The sequence below is a fragment of the Gopherus evgoodei genome, unplaced genomic scaffold, assembly GCF_007399415.2.
Source record: "Gopherus evgoodei ecotype Sinaloan lineage unplaced genomic scaffold, rGopEvg1_v1.p scaffold_58_arrow_ctg1, whole genome shotgun sequence".
NCBI classification, from domain to species: domain Eukaryota; kingdom Metazoa; phylum Chordata; order Testudines; family Testudinidae; genus Gopherus; species Gopherus evgoodei.
In genome coordinates this window covers 1,082,741-1,100,503 of record NW_022060079.1, presented here as the reverse complement: position 1 = coordinate 1,100,503, position 17,763 = coordinate 1,082,741, and the positions used below count along the sequence as shown (strand labels likewise).

The 17,763-nt window shown below is 62.9% G+C and overlaps 1 protein-coding gene across 1 annotated transcript; it reads left to right on the top strand.

Moving 5' to 3' along the window:
- The first annotated feature begins 425 nt into the window (after positions 1-425).
- On the top strand, positions 426-10,912 carry ZNF41 (zinc finger protein 41). Its single transcript, XM_030547375.1, has 3 exons — positions 426-773; positions 2,672-3,528; positions 10,024-10,912. Exons 1-3 carry the CDS (start codon positions 701-703, stop codon positions 10,819-10,821), a joined length of 1,728 nt encoding a protein of 575 aa, XP_030403235.1. The 5' UTR covers positions 426-700; the 3' UTR covers positions 10,822-10,912.
- Positions 10,913-17,763: the final 6,851 nt, after the last annotated feature.

The window sequence follows — 17,763 nt, the reverse complement described above, 5'->3', positions numbered from 1 at the left end:
CCCCTGGGCCGGGCAGCGCCGAGCTCCGCCTGGGGTGGGAGCTGCTGCGCCGGGGCCGGCTGGTGCGGGAGGGGCCGGGCTGGGCGCTGCAGGACCGCGGGCGGGGGGAGGTGTGGGAGGGCAGGAGGGGATGGGGGCAGTACGGGAGGGGCCGGGCTGGGCGCTGCAGGACCGCGGGCGGGGGGAGGTGTGGGAGGGCAGGAGGGGATGGGGGCAGTACGGGAAGGGCCGGGCTGGGCGCTGCAGGACCGCGGGCGGAGAGTGGGTCGTGGGGGCTGGGAGAGGCAGGGAGAGGACAGGAGGGGATGGAGGGCCGTGGTGGGGGGAGGGTGCAGACCCCCATCCAGCAATGGGGCAGGAGCAGCAGGCAGGGGGTGACTAAGATCTGAACATCCCACAGCCCTCCCAAAGCCCCCCCCACCCCGTCCCCCCACCCCATTCTGGGTGTCTGAAGTGGAGACAGTGAGACCCCAGAGGCTGTGGTATCCCCCTCCCTGCCCCTGGGTCAGCCTCATGGGCCCATCCTGCCCGGTGTCCTGCCCCATCCCCATCCCCAGGCCCCGGGTCAGGCCACAGAGCTGGGTTCAAATCATGGGCCGTTCCCTGTAGCAGATATTCTCCTGCTGCGTCGCATGCCCTGATCTCACCTGTCCCGGCCCCGAGCAGGATTTCTGATCCTGGGCCGGACGCGCTGTCCCGGATGGAGCGAGGGGCAGAGCCGGAGGTCCCAGGTCCCCAGGGCGCTCAGGAGACCCCGAGAGACGCCCACACAGGTGAGGAGTCACTTAAACCAGCTCGAAAATTCCCCCCCTCCCCCGGCTTCCTGGGGCCTTTAAATCCTGGGCAGTAACAGAAGGGGCTTTACGGGCCGGACAGGGGCTGCCCCGGCCCCCTGGCTTTCCCCAATCTCATTTTATGTTTGTAAATATTTTTCGCTGCCCTGCTTCTGGGCAGATGCTGCTGCGGGCGCGAAGAAAACAGGCTGGGGTTAGGACATGCGGTTCCTTCGCTCTTCCGACAGTGACTCTCGCCTGGCGGTGCCCTGCAGCCAGCGCGGGCAGGGAGGGGATTTCAGGAGGGGGGGAGTAAATGCAGCTGGGGGGTTAATTCTGTATTGAGGGCAAAGCAGCTCATCAGATTAGATTAAACCCCAGGCTGCCGTCCCCCTCCACATGCACGTTTACAGAGGTGTGTTTACGTGCATAGTACAAGGCAGTGGGACACAGACTCACACGCAGTGTCTCACGAAATCTCACCACAACACCCAATATCTACCACCTTACGCTCAGTTCTTTGTTGGATCTTATGACCTGAGTTCCCAGCCCCGCCGCCTTCTTTCCCATTTCTGTGCCTCGGTCTCCCTGTTGTTAGGCAGATCATGCACCGCGAACCATCTTTGCACAGTGCTTTGCGACCTCCAGAGGAACAGCTGCTATGGAGGCCCGGAGCAGTAACATCATCACTGCAAAGGCCTCGTGTACACCCCAGGCCTCAGCCCAGGTTTTGACCTCGCTACGTTCCTCGCTTTTTTCGTTTTGTACCCCATGAAGAACAATAACGATTTGTGTGACGTGAGCATCTAGCCCGGCCTGAGCTCAGGAGCCCATTGTGCTCGGAGCTGGACATACACCTAGCGAGAGACAGTCCCGGCCCCAGGGACCCGGCCGTGTGAACGGCCAGCGAGAGGAGGGGTGTGAGGGCAAACAGAAGCCCAGCGAGAGGACGTAGCAGCCAGTGGTGGAGCTGGGAATAGAGCCCGGGAGTCCAAAGGTGGAGGAGTGACTTGATCATGGTGTTTAAGTCCCTGGGAGGGGGGGAAAATAGCAGCTACTAAAGGGATCTTTGTCCAGGTCCGTTCTGGCCGTAAGCTCTGTGAGTCTGACCCACCAGACCGCGCAGCCCCTCAGCACCCATCACACCGGTGATTCCCCTGGGGTGACGCCTGGGGGTCGCGCTGACGCTGACTAGTCACCCAGCGTCTCAGGCCGGCTGTGCCCGGTACCCGGCAGCGTGGTGCCTTTCATGGATCGCTCCCACCCCCGCCCAGCCGACGTCCTGGGACTTGCAGGGGCATTTTCTACGTACATTTTGAAAGTGCTGACATCTGCGCGTGAAGCTGAACCGCGGGGACGCTTCCCGTGCTCCTGTTGGGGTGTGGGGAACCTGGCGGCCACTCGCTGCAGCAAAGGAGACGGGTTTGGTCCCATCCCTAGACCCTGCACTATCTGTCCATCCGCCCCTGGATCCTAGTGTACCCAGTCGACCCCCCCAACCCTGGGAATAGCTCCAAGTCCTCCCTCCCCTGGCGCTCAGAGCCCCTGCAGGCCCTCAGAGTGAAATTGACCTGATTTGTCAGTGTCACAGCAGCCCACAGGAAACTGCCCTGAAAATGGCCAGTGTCTTCTCAATTTCCTGCTACTGGGGATCTCAGCGGCACCAGAGCTGCCTGTCTGCAGACTCAGGAAGGCTGTGCAGCCTCATCTGGCTCCTTACAAAACCAAAAGCCAGAAATGAGAGCTTGAATCCTGCGGGAGTTCCCAGCCTGGGGCCTCCCCTCCCGCCAGGGGCAGTCAGAGCAGCCGGGGGGGGGGGTTACACCTCGGGTTTGTTCCCCTTTCCTGAGGAGTCCAGTGCAGGAGTGACGGGTGTCTGGATTCTCTCTTTCTTCCAGCGCGTGGGAACGAGGAGGTGACTCAGCCAGGGGTGGCGCATGAGACGCTGCCAGGAGGATCCGGAGGGGACATGTCCAGGAGTCCGGAGCCGGGGAAAGCCTCCGAGGGGCAGCAGGGGAACCTCACGGAGGAGAGTGGGGGTGAACCCGCTCCCCACGGGGGCGACACAATGGACCCGAGTGAAGCCACGGCCCGGCCAGGGCGACTCTACACCTGCCCGGAGTGCGGGAAAAGCTTCATGCAGAGCTCGCACTTCATCCGGCACCAGACGGTGCACACGGGCGAGCGGCCCTACCAGTGCGCGGACTGCGGGAAGAGCTACCGGCAGAACTCGGACCTGGTGAGCCACCGCCGGCTCCACACGGGCGAAGAGCCCTACCACTGTGCCGAGTGCGGGAAGCGCTTCCGCCAGAGCTCGGAGCTCATCATCCACCAGCGCAGCCACACGGCCGAGGCCCCCTACCCGTGCCCCGAGTGCGGGAAGCGCTTCCGCCGCAGCTCGCACCGCCTGGCCCACCAGCGCACCCACACCGCCGAGCGCCCCTGCAAGTGCCCCGACTGCGGCAAGGGCTTCCGCACCAGCTCGGACGTGGCGCAGCACCGGCGCACCCACACGGGCGAGCGCCCCCACCAGTGCCCGGACTGCGGCGAGCGCTTCAGCGTGCGCTCCACGCTGGTCAACCACCGCCGGGTGCACACGGCCGAGCGGCCCTTCGCCTGCGCCGAGTGCGGGAAGCGCTTCACCCAGAGCTCCACCCTCAACCGGCACCGGCGCATCCACGTGGGCGAGCGGCCGTTCCGCTGCCTGGAGTGCGGCAAGAGCTTCAACCGCAGCTCCAACCTGCTGACGCACCGGGTGCTGCACACGGGCGAGCGCCCCTTCCGCTGCCCCCGCTGCCCCAAGAGCTTCAACCAGCGCGCCAACCTGCTGACCCACCAGCGCACCCACACGGGCGAGCGCCCCCACCAGTGCCCCGGCTGCGGCAAGCGCTTCAGCCAGAGGGCCAACCTGCTGGTGCACCAGCGGCTGCACGCGGGGGACTGACCCCGGCCGGCCTCCCGGGCGCTCTAACCAGCCGCCCGCTCGCTGGCCTCGGGGGTGGCCGATCGGGGACTCCTCCAGCTCGGCAGCCCCCGGCAGTCCCGACCAGCTCTTCCATCCGCCAGCCCGGCGTAGGGGGACGGAGTGAATGGGCCGAAGGTGTTAACATAACCCAGCCACTGTCCACTGTTACACAGTGTTAATCACGGGCCGGGGTGGGGTGCAGAGACCGCTGCCCGCTCAGCGCCAGGGCACGCACCGTCAGCAGCCTGGGAACCGTTTCGTAACGACGCAGCACAGGAGGCCGAGCCGGTAAAGCCTTTGCAGTGTGAAGTACGAAGCCAGCCAGGCTTTCCCTGTCACAGCGTCCGTGGTCCCAGTCCCGGTCCCATCCACCGGAGAGAGGAAAGGCCCTTTGAGCGTCTCCTGGGTGCCTCAGAGCTGGCAGTGACGGGACAGGAGAAGGGAGTGGAGACGGGCTGGAGCCAAACGTCTGATCCTGTTCAGCCCAGGTGTTGTCTGGGCTTTGGCTGGAGGTGGGAGAGGTGGCCGTGTCCTGTGGGTCCCACTCACTGGCCTGGGCTGGGTTCTCAGGGTTGAGATCCCAGGGGATGGGGGTGGCAGCCAGGATGGGGAAACTCACTTCAGGAGACCCGTCTGGTTGTGTTGTTTTCCCCCCAAAGTCTCTTTCTTTAAGGCCGCATGAAGGGGGGTGGGGGAGGCAGCCTGGCCCAGCCTCTCATCGTTATGTTCACCGAGTAAATGTATTTCCATATGGACAAACTGCATGTAAGTGACTTCGTTCCCCCGTTTTCTTATTTACTACATTCAAGCCTTAACACACCCAGTCCCAGGGCCGTAGCAATCAGCCTCTTCGGTTCAATAATTCAGGCTCGGGCTGGGTTTTGTCACCTGTCTGTAACATCCGTGACTCAGGATAACCTGACTGCCTTTTCGTGGTTACTTCTCAGGCAGGCTGAAGTTATAAACCTGATTGTCCCATCAGGTCCCTGGGCTAATGACCTGACCCTCCCTCCGGAAATCCCTCGGCCGGGGGGCTGCAGGGTCTGTGTCGCTCTGTCCCGTACCCCGTCATTCCCAACAATTACAGCGGGATCCCATGTATCCGATTGAACTGGGACCGGGGCCAGACTGGATCATCACAAATCCGGATAATCAGGAGTATGGGCGAAGAGCTTTCTGTCCGTCGTTTGAAGACATGGGGTTGCTTTTAAACTAGCTGGCCCGTCCCGGAAAAGCATTAAATCTTCCCCCTTCTTACCTACGTAAGAGACCATACAAACCCATGGTTCTTGCAAACAGGGTTTTGTTCATTTGTTACCAGGAAAGCCAAGGTGAGTTTTAAACAGTCGTACGGGTATCGAGCATTTGTACACTCCTCACCCTGTAACCCTGAATGGCACAGGGACGTCTGCAAAGTCTGGTCAGCATCCCCCAAGGCACCATCGCTGGTTAGCTGGTTTACACAACGTCACAAACAGAACGATTCTCACGAAATGCAAAACTGATCATCATTACCAGGCATTAAAACATGGCCCCTTCCTTAGATACAGCTCCACGATCTGTCATGTCGCATGTCTCCCGTCCCTGCCGTCCACTCAGTTCTTCACGGGCTCCATCCCCGTCCTTGAGACCTGCTTCCCGCTGTCCCAGGCTGTCGCTGACCGGGCAGTCCCACTAGAACAGGGGACGCCGGCCATTTCTGGACCGCCAGACACGTTTGCCCAGACCCCGAAATCTATTTACTTATTTCATTGTTGGTATTTTTGTTACTGTCTCTGGAATCTGGCCCTTGATGCTACCTTGACCAAGAAATTTGGCCTGGCCCCTCAGTGTGGCAGGGTGGGGGTGTAACCCCAAGGCCCGGGGGGACCCAGAGGCACGGACTGGCCCCCCCCCGTGCGGCAGGGTGGGGGGGTCACCCCAAGGCCCGGGGGGACCCAGAGGCAGGGACTGGCCCCCCCCGTCTGGCAGGGTGGGGGTGTCACCCCAAGGCCCGGGGGGACCCAGAGGCAGGGACTGGCCCCCCCGTGTGGCAGGGTGGGGGGGTCACCCCAAGGCCCGGGGGGACCCAGAGGCGGGGACTGGCCCCCCCGTGCGGCAGGGTGGGGGGGTCACCCCAAGGCCCGGGGGGACCCAGAGGCAGGGACTGGCCCCCCCGTGTGGCAGGGTGGGGGGGTCACCCCAAGGCCCGGGGGGACCCAGAGGCAGGGACTGGCCCCCCCGTGCGGCAGGGTGGGGGGGTCACCCCAAGGCCCGGGGGGACCCAGAGGCAGGGACTGGCCCCCCCGTGCGGCAGGGTGGGGGGGTCACCCCAAGGCCCGGGGGGACCCAGAGGCGGGGACTGGCCCCCCCCGTGCAGCAGGGTGGGGGGGTCACCCCAAGGCCCGGGGGGACCCAGAGGCAGGGACTGGCCCCCCCGTGCGGCAGGGTGGGGGGGTCACCCCAAGGCCCGGGGGGACCCAGAGGCGGGGACTGGCCCCCCCCCGTGCGGCAGGGAGGGGGTGTCACCCCAAGGCCCGGTGGGACCCAGAGGCGGGGACTGGCCCCCCCGTGCGGCAGGATGGGGGGGTCACTCCAAGGCCCGGCAGGACCCAGAGGCGGGGACTGGCCCCCCCCGTGCGGCAGGGTGGGGGTCACCCCAAGGCCCGGGGGGACCCAGAGGCGGGGACTGGCCCCCCCCCGCGGCAGGGTGGGGGGTCACCCCAAGGCCCGGGGGGACCCAGAGGCAGGGACTGGCCCCCCCGTGCAGCAGGGTGGGGGGGTCACCCCAAGGCCCGGCGGGACCCAGAGGCAGGGACTGGCCCCCCCGTGTGGCAGGGAGGGGGTGTCACCCCAAGGCCCGGGGGGACCCAGAGGCAGGGACTGGCCCCCCCCGCGGCAGGGTGGGGGTGTCACCCCAAGGCCCGGGGGGACCCAGAGGCAGGGCCTGGCCCCCCCGTGCAGCAGGGTGGGGGGGTCACCCCAAGGCCCGGGGGGACCCAGAGGCGGGGAATGGCCCCCCCGTGCGGCAGGGTGGGGTGTCACCCCAAGGCCCGGGGGGACCCAGAGGCGGGGACTGGCCCCCCCGTGCGGCAGGGTGGGGGTCACCCCAAGGCCCGGGGGGACCCAGAGGCAGGGCCTGGCCCCCCCGTGCAGCAGGGTGGGGGGGTCACCCCAAGGCCCGGGGGGACCCAGAGGCGGGGAATGGCCCCCCCGTGCGGCAGGGTGGGGTGTCACCCCAAGGCCCGGGGGGACCCAGAGGCGGGGACTGGCCCCCCCGTGCGGCAGGGTGGGGGTCACCCCAAGGCCCGGGGGGACCCAGAGGCAGGGCCTGGCCCCCCCGTGCAGCAGGGTGGGGGGGTCACCCCAAGGCCCGGGGGGACCCAGAGGCACGGAGTAGCCCAAGCTCGCCAGGCCCCCTGGGGCAGGCTGGAATCGCAGGCGGGTCTCCCAGGCGAGCGCCCCGATCCCGGGTACCCGGGTGCCCCGTCCAGCCCCACGTTGCCCCTCAGGCGGGCAGCCCCGGAGCAGGGAGCTGGGGGGGCTGCAGGACTGGGGGCCCCAGCGTGGGGGCGGGGAGCAGCCGGAGCTGGGCGGGCGCGGTGCTTGGTCCTGGTCCTGCTGGTTCCCCCCAGACACGGCCTGTGATTCCGGGAGGTGGGAACCGGCCGGGAGAGGCGGGTCGGGGGGCGGGCCCATGCCCCCCCCATCCCGGGCCCGGTCTCCCCGCCCCGCCCCCCCGGGGGTTGGGCTTCCTGGGTCAGCGCCGCAGCTGCTCCCGGCCCGGGCGGGGGGAGCCCGGGGGCCGCGCTGGGCTGGATCCGCCCCTGGGCCGGGCAGCGCCGAGCGCCGCCGGGGGAGGGAGCTGCTGCGCCGGGCCGGCAGGTGCGGGAGGGGCCGGGCCGGGGGCGCTGCGGGACCGCGGGGGGGGGCGAGGTGTGGGAGGGCGGGAGGGAGAGTGGGGGGACTGGAAGGGAGGAGTGGGGAAGATGGGGGGAAGACGGGGGAGAGTGGGGGGCTGGAAGGGAGGAGTGGGAGGGGATGGGGGCAGTGCGGGAGGGGCCGGGCCGGGGGCGCTGCGGGACCGCGGCCGGGGGGGGGGGCTGGAAGGGGGACAGGAGGGGATGGGGCGAGGGTGCAGACCCCCATCCAGCCATGGGGCAGGAGCAGCAGGCAGGGGGGTGAGTAAGATCCGAACATCCCACAGCCCCCCCTGCCCTCCCAGAGGCCCCCCCCCCCATTCTGCCTGCTGCCCTGGGTGTCTGTAGGGGACAATGAAACCCCAGGGACTGTGGTATCCCCCTTTCTGCCCCCTGTTCAGACCCCCAGGTCCATCCCTCCCGCTATCCAGCCCCCTTCCTGCCCCCTATGTCTGCCCCCAGGTCCATCCCTCCCGCTATCCAGCCCCTTTCCTGCCCCCCCGGGTCAATCCCGCCCAGTATCCAGCCCCCTTCCTGCCCCCTGGGCCCATCCCTCCCAGTATCCAGCCCTCTCCCCATGCCCTGGGTCAGACTGGTCGAGCTCTGTATCTCCCCACCCCCCTCCCCGCGCCCTGGACCAGCCCGAAAAGCGGCTGCGTTAGAATCCTGGACCCTTCCATGTAACAAACGTGGGGCTACGTTCCCAGCCCTGATCTCACCGGTTCCCGTCCCCCGAGCAGGATTTCTCATCCCTGGGCCGGACACGCTCTCCTGGATGGAGCGAGGGGCAGAGCTGGGGGTCCCGGGTCCCCGGGGCGCTGAGGAGACTCCGAGAGACGCCTGCACAGGTGAGGAGTCGCTTAAACCGAGTCGGAAACCAGGGGCGATCCCTCCAGCGTGGGTTGTCATTATTACTATTTGCATTAGCAGAGCTCGTGGGCCTGGACCCCACCGTGCCAGGTGCTGTACGAACCCCAGAGGCTGCCCGCCCTGCAGAGCTCCCAGTCTGACTAGGCCGGACGGGAGGAGAAACGGGCCCACAGAGGGGACACAGCTTGTGCGGGGTCACCCAGCAGCAGGGCCGGGAACAGCTCAGAGCCTCGAACCAGAAGACGGCTGCTGGCTCAGGCTGCCTGTTCTCAGAGACCCCCCGGCAATGGCTTGGGTGCCCTGGCGCCTGGGGTTTGTTCATGTGTCCATCAGGCTAAATAGCCGCTTGGCTGCGCCGACGCAGGGGGCAGAAGGTTTCATTTCTGTACCTCGCCTGGGATGAGATTTTCTCCCACCTCACCTTCTTGCTTTGTGCCGTTATTAAGTTCACTTCAAAAGCACCAGGAGGCAGCGTGGCCTAGTGCGTACTGCACTGGCCTGCGAGTCAGGAGAGCTGGGTTGGGCACTGGTCTGCTGGGTGACCTCGAGCCAGTCGTGTTCCCGCCCCGTGCCTCAGTTTCCCCATTGTACAGATGGGGATAATGACCATGACTTGCTTTGTAGCCAGGGATTATTTTCTTTCTTAAAATCTGTGACAGTTTAAGCCGGTGGGGGCCGCAGGGAGCTCCTGCCGCCAGGTCGCTGCCTGTAAATGTGATGGCCACGTGCTGCAGGAAGGGAGACGTCTCTGGCTAGCCACATCCCAGCTCCTACCCCATCCATCCATCATCCCTAGATCCCAGTGTGTTTGTCTGTCTGTCCGTCCCCCCGGTGAATAGCTCCAAGTTCAGAGCCTCCCAGCAGGGACACAGTGAAATTGACCTGATCTGGATCAGTCTCACAGCAGCCCTGAAACTGACCAGATTCTTACCAATTTCCCTTTGCTGCTGCTGCTGGGGAAGCTCTGGGCAGCAGCCCAGGCACGGGTGCTACCTGTCTGCAGACTCAGGAAGGCAGCACAGCAGCAGTGAACCGTCTCCCCCAGCGGGCGGGCTGGGAACGTCAGTGCATTGATTTTAAATGAGCGCTGAAGCCTGCAGGGGCTCCCGGCTCTGGTCTGTCCCTGAGGGGCAGATTCCCAGCCACAGGGGAACGTTCTTTGGTTTCCCACCCCCCTTTCCGAGCCGAGACTGACCCATGTCTGGATTCTCTCCCAGCAGGCGAGGGGCTGGTGAGCGAGACCGAGGAGAATCCCGAACAGGATGGTCCGGAGCCAGCAGAACTGTATGGGACATTCCCAGGACGTTCCCAGAGTCCTCAGCAGGAAGTGGCCTGCGAGCGCCAGGTTGACAATGCCACGGTGGAGAGACTGGGTGAGTCTGTGCCGTACGGGGCGGATTTCACAGGCCCCCACGGGACTGTGGCCCAGCCCAGAGCCTCCCCGGGAGACAGACTCTTCACCTGCCCCGAGTGCGGGAAGGGCTTCGGGCAGAGCGCCCACCTCATCCGGCACCAGACCGTGCACACCGGGGAGCGGCCCTACAAGTGCCCCGAGTGCGGGAAGGGCTTCAGCCAGAGCTCGGACCTGACCACGCACCGGCGCATCCACACGGGCGAGGAGCCCTACGGCTGTGCCGAGTGCGGCAAGCGCTTTGCCCAGAGCTCCAACCTGATCCGGCACCAGCGCACCCACACGGCCGAGACCCCCTACCGCTGCCCCGACTGCGGCAAGCGCTTCCGCCGCACCTCCCACCTGGTCATGCACCAGCGCACCCACACCGGGGAGCGGCCCTACCGCTGCCCCGACTGCGGCAAGCGCTTCAGCCACGGCTCCCACCTGCACCGGCACCAGCGCATCCACACGGGCGAGCGCCCCTACAAGTGCCCCGACTGCGGCAAGAGCTTCGGCGTCAAGTCCACCCTGGTGATGCACCGGCGGGTGCACACGGCCGAGCGGCCCTACGCCTGCGCTGACTGCGGCCGGGCCTTCGCCCAGAGCTCCACCCTCAACCGGCACCGCCGCACGCACGCGGCCGAGCGCCCCTACCGCTGCCCTGACTGCGGCAAGAGCTTCATCCAGAGCTCCAACCTGGTCACCCACCTGATCCTGCACACGGGCGAGCGCCCCTTCCACTGCCCCCGCTGCCAGAAAACCTTCAGCCAGAGCTCCAACCTCAGCCGCCACCAGAGGACCCACGTGGGGCGCCGAGCCCGCCCGTGCCCCGAGTGCGGGGAGAGCGTCTCGCGCGTCTCCGGCCTGTCCGCCCACCAGAGACGCCACGCGGGGCAGGAAACGCCCTCGCCGCCCTGCTAGGGCAGCTGGTCCTCCTGGTATCCAACTGCCCACCAGAGACACCACGCGGGGCAGGAGACGCCCTCGCCGCCCTGCTAGGGCTTGCTGGTTCCCCAGTACCCACCTACCAGAGACACCACGCGGGGCAGGAGACGCCCTCGCCGCCCTGCTAGGGCTGGCTGGTCCCCCTGGTACCCACCTACCAGAGACGCCACGCGGGGCAGGAGACCCCCTCGCCACCCTGCTAGGGCCGGCTGGTCCCCCTGGTACCCACCTACCAGAAACGCCACTCGGGGCAGGAGATGCCCTCACCACCCTACTAGGGCCGGCTGGTCGCCCTGGTACCCACCTACCAGAGACGCCACGCGGAGCAGGAGACACCCTCGCCGCCCTGCTAGGGCCGGCTGGTCCCCCTGGTATCCAACTGCCAGAAACGCCACGTGGGGCAGGAGACCCCCTCCCCACCCTGCTAGGGCCGGCTGGTCCCCCTGGTACCCACCTACCAGAGACGCCACGCGGGGCAGGAGGCACCCTCGCCGCCCTGCTAGGGCCAGCTGGTCCTCCTGGTATCCAACTCCCACCAGAGATGCCACATGGGGCAGGAGATGCCCTTGCTGCCCTGCTAGGGCCGGCTGGTCCCCGTGGTACCCACCTACCAGAGACGCCACGTGGGGCAGGAGACCCCCTCGCTGCCCTGCTGGGGTTGGCTGGTCCCCCTGGTACCCACCCACCAGAGACGCCACGCGGGGAAGGAGACCCCCTCGCCACCCTTCTAGGGCCGGCTGGTTCCCCTGGTACCCACCTACCAGAAACGCCACATGAGGCAGGAGACGCCCTCGCCACCCTGCTAGGGTTGGGTGGTTCCACTGGTACCCGCCTACCAGACACCACACTGGGGAGAAGACCCCCCTCGCCGCCCTGCTAGTGTTGGCTGCTCCTCCTGGTACCTGCCTACCAGACACCACACCGGGGAGAAGACCCCCCTCGCCGCCCTGCCCAGCCAGCATGAGGGGTGCGCTTCCCTATTCCCTCATGCCTCTCCAAAGTATCTGGCTGCCCCATCATTGCGAGCGGCTGATCAGACCCCTCCTCTGGCTCTGCCAAGCCCAGGCAGCCCCATCGGCTCCTCCTTGCTGCCGAGTTCCCGACCCACCTAATGTGGCAGGGGGAGAAGGAACCTGCCAGCCCCCTCTGCGTCCTGCCCAGCTGGAGCTGTGTCCCGTGGGGCACTGCCCTCTCCCCTCGGTGCTGCCCAGGGAGCTGGGCGCTGGGGTGGCTCGTGAGTGATGGGCTGTGCCGGGGTTTGGCCGGCAGGACAGAGAGCCAGCCCCCCTCGCTCTCATTTCCCCGGGGCTCCCCATGGGGCGTGCGCTGTGCTCCCTGACAGTGGTACCCCGGAGCCCTCGTGGGAGCTCCCTGCAGCCTGGGGGAGCCGGCCAGCGCCGTCGCCCCCTTCCCGGCTGTATTTAACGAGCTGGATTTATGACGAGGCGTTCCATTCTAGCTCGATGGATAAAAGGCCGATGACGTTGTCTTGGGATGGCTGAGGCTGCCCGACCGGGCCAGGAGTCCAGCCAGGTCTCTCCTGCGCATCCCTTCGCCTCATTTCCCCTCTTCCCCCTCCCCGAGAGTCCAGTGCTGGACGGACCCTGCAAGTGATCAATAAACCGTGCAGAAAAGACCAGGAGTCGCTGCCTTGGGAAGCTCCAGGGTTTCTGTCGGCTGAGGGTGAGTCACGGATGGGGAGTGAGGCTGAGCTGTGTGTGTGTGTGTGTGTGTGTGTGTGTGTGTGTGTGTGTGTGTGTGTGTGTGTGGTGGGGGGAGACTGCGAGTCCCTGATCCCTGCAGTGGGGGCAGGCAGGGAGCATGGCAGGACGGCAGTACAGGGCTGTGGGCCGCGTGGTTTGTTTCTCAGACCCAGATGCCGAGGCTGTGAACACTTTGCACTGGGGAGGGATGGGAGGCAGCTGATGAGTTGTGCCGATGGCAGAAGGATGAAACAGGCACCTCCAGGGGTGAGAGGGGGTGTCCCTTGATTGCTGGGACCCTGAGCAGGGCTGAGGTGTGTTCCCCCCCACACACCCACTGGACCTGTAGCCGGGCCAAGTCTGTCACTGATGGGAAGGGAAGAAGGGGGCCCAGCGCCCCAGCTGGTTCCTCCCGCCCGGGCAGGGACGGCAGAGACAGTCTGTCACCCCCACGAGAGCTGGAGACTCCGGGGAGATCAAAGCCTCTGCCGGGATTGGAAAGGCTGATGCCGCCTGTGCTGCTGGTGGGTGAGGGGTTAATGCGGCAGGGCCCAGTGGCTGCAGCATGTGGGGCTAGCAGTGCTGGGGGGTTGGAGCTAGCAGTGCCCAAGGGGGGCTAGCAGTGCTGGGGGGATGGAGCTAGCAGTGCCTGGGGTGGGGCTAGCAGTGCCCGAGGGGGGCTAGCAGTGCTGGGGGGATGGAGCTAGCAGTGCTGGGGGGATGGAGCTAGCAGTGCTCGGGGGGGGCTAGCAGTGCTGGGGGGATGGAGCTAGCAGTGCCAGAGGGGAGCTAGCAGTGCTGGGGGGTTGGAGCTAGCAGTGCTGGGGGGATGGAGCTAGCAGTGCCTGGGGTGGGGCTAGCAGTGCCCGGGGGAGGCTAGCAGTGCTGGGGGGATGGAGCTAGCAGTGCTGGGGGGATGGAGCTAGCAGTGCTGGGGGGATGGAGCTAGCAGTGCTGGGGGGATGGAGCTAGCAGTGCCGGGGGGGGCTAGCAGTGCTGGGGGGATGGAGCTAGCAGTGCTGGGGGGATGGAGCTAGCAGTGCCCGAGGGGGCCTAGCAGTGCTGGGGGGATGGAGCTAGCAGTGCCCGAGGGGGGCTAGCAGTGCTGGGGGGATGGAGCTAGCAGTGCCCGAGGGGGGCTAGCAGAGCTGGGGGGATGGAGCTAGCAGTGCCCGAGGGGGGCCAGCAGTGCCCGAGGGGGGCTAGCAGTGCTGGGGGGATGGGGCTAGCAGTGCTGGGGGGATGGAGCTAGCAGTGCCCGGTGGGGGCTAGCAGTGCCCGGTGGGGGCTAGCAGTGCTGGGGGGATTGAGCTAGCAGTGCTGGGGGGATGGAGCTAGCAGTGCCCGAGGGGGGCTAGCAGTGCTGGGGGGTTGGAGCTAGCAGTGCCGGGGGGGGGGGGCTAGCAGTGCTGGGGGGATGGAGCTAGCAGTGCCCGGGGTGGGGGCTAGCAGTGCTGTGGGGATGGAGCTAGCAGTGCCTGGGGTGGGGGCTAGCAGTGCTGGGGGGATGGAGCTAGCAGTGCCCAGGGTGGGGGCTAGCAGTGCTGGGGGGATGGAGCTAGCAGTGCCGGGGGGGGGGGCTAGCAGTGCCCGGGGGGGGCTAGCAGTGCCGGATTGCAAAGGCCGGGGAGAGGCCCAGGACCGGCAGAGGGGTCGGCTCTGGTTCAGGGGCGTTCTCGGGTGGAAGTTTGGAAATAGCAGACGATAGGAACACGGCTCAGACCAGGTGCGTGGGGCTGCGGCCTGAAGCGCCCGGCAAGGCAAGCCGCTGGGGAAGGCGGCGTGAGGAGGGAACGTGCGTCTCTCCTCTGGGTCACGGGCGTCCGAGCGAGGCCTTTAGCTGCAGAGGGTCGCAGGCAAAGCACACGTACATCGAGCCAAATGGGACCCCTGGACAGCACAGGCCAGAGACCTGCCTCACGATCCGAACGGGGCAGATCTTGGGGAGAAGCAGCCAGTCGTGAGTTGCACATTGTGGGGCTGGAGGATCACCGCAGCCATTAGCAAATTGTTCCAGTGGTTCGTTACCCTCGCTGGGAACAGCGTGCACCTGACTCGCAGTCGGACTTTCTCTAGATATAATGTGTGACATGCAGGAAAAGAAGAAACTGTCTCTGTACTTGAGACCACAGGGAAACCAGCACCAAGTCCAGTTAATGCGCTCGGAAAGGGGCCTGAGGCTAGTGCGGAGTGTGAGATATTCACACATCCGGTGACTCTGCAGTTCAAACACCCAGCACAGTTCAAGTCACCGTGTGCCCCACGACTGAGACAGACGTGAGGTTTGGCAGTTAGAGGGGAGCTTTGCGCTCACGTAGTGTCACGTTACCAGGGAGAGATCTGAGCCGGACTCTCTCTGGCAGTTCTCACACACGTGCAGAGACCGGATGGCTGCGGCCAGAGCAGAACCAGTGACGTAACCAAGTTGCTGGTTCTCAGTAGCACTTCACGTTAGGAGCTGAGTTTAAATAAGACAACACAGAGCTGAACCACTAAACAAGGAATCGCTGCTGAGCTCTCCCAACACGCAGGGCAGTCCCCGATTGCGGAAATACCCAGCAGGACAATTGTGAGCCTACGGTTAGTTCTTTAAGCAACAGCAAAGTAGCTTCAGTAAGTTGGTCCGTTAGATCAGCCTTATCCTACCAAACATGCAACTGTTATTTCTGTGCAATTACAGTGCTTTCTGGGTGAGAGACAACCACGGGGATTTAGGCACCAGCACTTCGTTACAGGGTGTTCCATTTACCCCTGGAACTCCGTCCAGATTCCTTGGAGATTTCAAATCTGAGGGGTACTTCAGTGCTCTCCGCGCCCCCCCCCCTTTTTAGTGTGGTGTTTCTCGGCATTTCTTTGGAACCAGGATATTTTACTGGTATCTGTGAATGTTGTTAATTTTAAGAATTTCCGTGGAAAGATCCAGAACAATGGTCTGGATTTCTGGGACACGAATCTGAACTACGAGGAAGGTCATGGTTCTCAAAAGAGAAGATTTGTGCTTTACAGGGATAAATTCTGGCTCCTGCAAAGCACAGAAAAGCCCTGTGGAACCGTCGCAGTGAACAGGGCCTGTGCAATCGTCCTGTGCTTTAGTGCTCTGGGGGGTTCTCTCACCTGACTTTGGTGTCCGGAGTCTCCGGGCATGATGCTGGGGATGGGGATTGATTATTGTAGTTTTACACAGTTAGGTTTGGCTTGTCAGACAAGCACTTTCTTTCCTCGGGTTCTGTGTATTTGGGACTTCAGACCTGTAACGTCCCAAAACCCAGGTTCTCGTCCATAAAGGATTTTTAGTTAAAAGAGATGCCTTCTCGGGAGGGCAGAGTTCCTGACCTTTGCTTACGTACGAGGGCTCTTCCCAAGTCAGGAGCGAGACGCCCGGGCATGCCAGACCTCAGGGGCTTTAGATGAAGGCTGCTCCCAAGGGAAGAGAGTCTGGTCTCTTAGCAGAGAGATCCAACGAACTGGGATTTTGCAACGTTTTGTATATAGTTATTTTTCTGTTCAGTTGTATTGAGGGGCTGGCTCGATTCCAAAACCAGATCAGGTTATTTTGTCAATCATCAGCCCATTGGGGAGGCCTGGATTTGGTGATAGGTGCAGATTCAGTTGCATATTTGTCCACTTGGCAGGTCAGAGTGTCACGGCATGTTTCTTACCCACCCAGCTTGCGTGCTGGATCCAGAAATATCCACCTTTCTAGGGCGTCCAGCCTCCTCTGGGAATTCCTTAGCGGCTTCTTCAGCATTGTGAATTCAGATATACACCGACCAAGTCATTTAAAAGTCATTTGGCTTAACTTTCTGTTGTTACATTTCGGCACAGAACGAAAGCTTCTGATGTAACATGGTAATTCTTTCCTGGGAGTTTTGCTTAATTGCAGAGTTTCAAGGTTTATTCTTTTTCTGCTTGTTCTTAACTTTAATTTGAGGAGACGTCATTCCATCCTTCTGTTTAGAATTAGAAGTTTTCCCCGATTTGATTCTAACTTTAAACAATTTGTAGGTTTATTATCAAAAAAATCTCCTAATTCCCAGTAACTAAAATAATCTGGCTATCCCAGGCATTATCCTAAATAACTTTAAAACATTAGTAAAATAAGCAAAAATTGTATTTCTAACTCATAATGTTTAATATCATATTTATAATTAAAATAACAATTCCTGTATAGATCATTTCTAGATCAGAGAATATAAAGATACATTTCCACATTAACTCTCCTACCAATACCAAAGACTATTTCGCAGCTAACAAAAAATAATAATTACAAACACAAATGTAGGTATATGTAGTCAGGCAAATTGTAGGATTTTGTTACAAAAAAAGAATGGAGAGTTGTTACCTTGAGAATTAAATTCTAATTTAAACCTGGGAACCTTGGTGTGAACTTGGACATTAATTCACTTCTTGGCGTACATCTCAAAGTGTTTACGTTACAAGAACGGCACCAGGGTCTGGTTTAGTGTAGAGACGAGAGATCTGCCCAGGAGGAAGGGAATCTGGTGTAATATCTGTGACCTCATCCCTCCTAGACCGTGGTGCCTTGTATGGCCGAGTCTTAGCTGCTAGGACTGTGTTTAAGGTGACACAAGACTTACACTATGGCCTTTGTTTGTAAACTTCCATGCAACTTTTCCAAGAGCGATGAAGATATTTTGTTTAAACAAAAACCTGACTGGAGCCCGTGATCGAATTGCATCTTATGACCGATTTGGTCGATGTTTTAGCCCAGGATCGTGGCTTCCATGTATTTGCTGTCCAAGCATGAATACTGGAGCGTGGGGGTGTCCGGTTGCTATCTCGTCTCACTGCTCTATGCCGTCTTCAGAGAGAAGTGACTCAGTCCCTGGCTCCAGGGGGGCTCTGGCTCAGGAAGGAGAAGGGGAAAGACAGTTACAGTCTTTACAGTGCAGGTTCAGGGAAAGGTGATTCTGCCTTTTAGCCTGGTCTGGGCCTGGTTTCACGCCAGCTATTCCATTAGACCGAATATCAACACTGCCTGTTCAGGGGTGAGATTTAACCCTCTCGGCCCGACAAGGAGAAAACCCAGCTGTCAGCTGACTCGGCCGGGCAAGAGGAGCGGTTCTGTGGGGTGGGCCAGGGGTGCCTATAGGAATCCGTGCATGGCCCCACGGAGGAGGGCTGGGGATCCTTACCAGGGGGATGAGCTGTGGGAGCAGGGCAGGAGGTGGCCCGTGGAAAAGCCTCCCCAGAG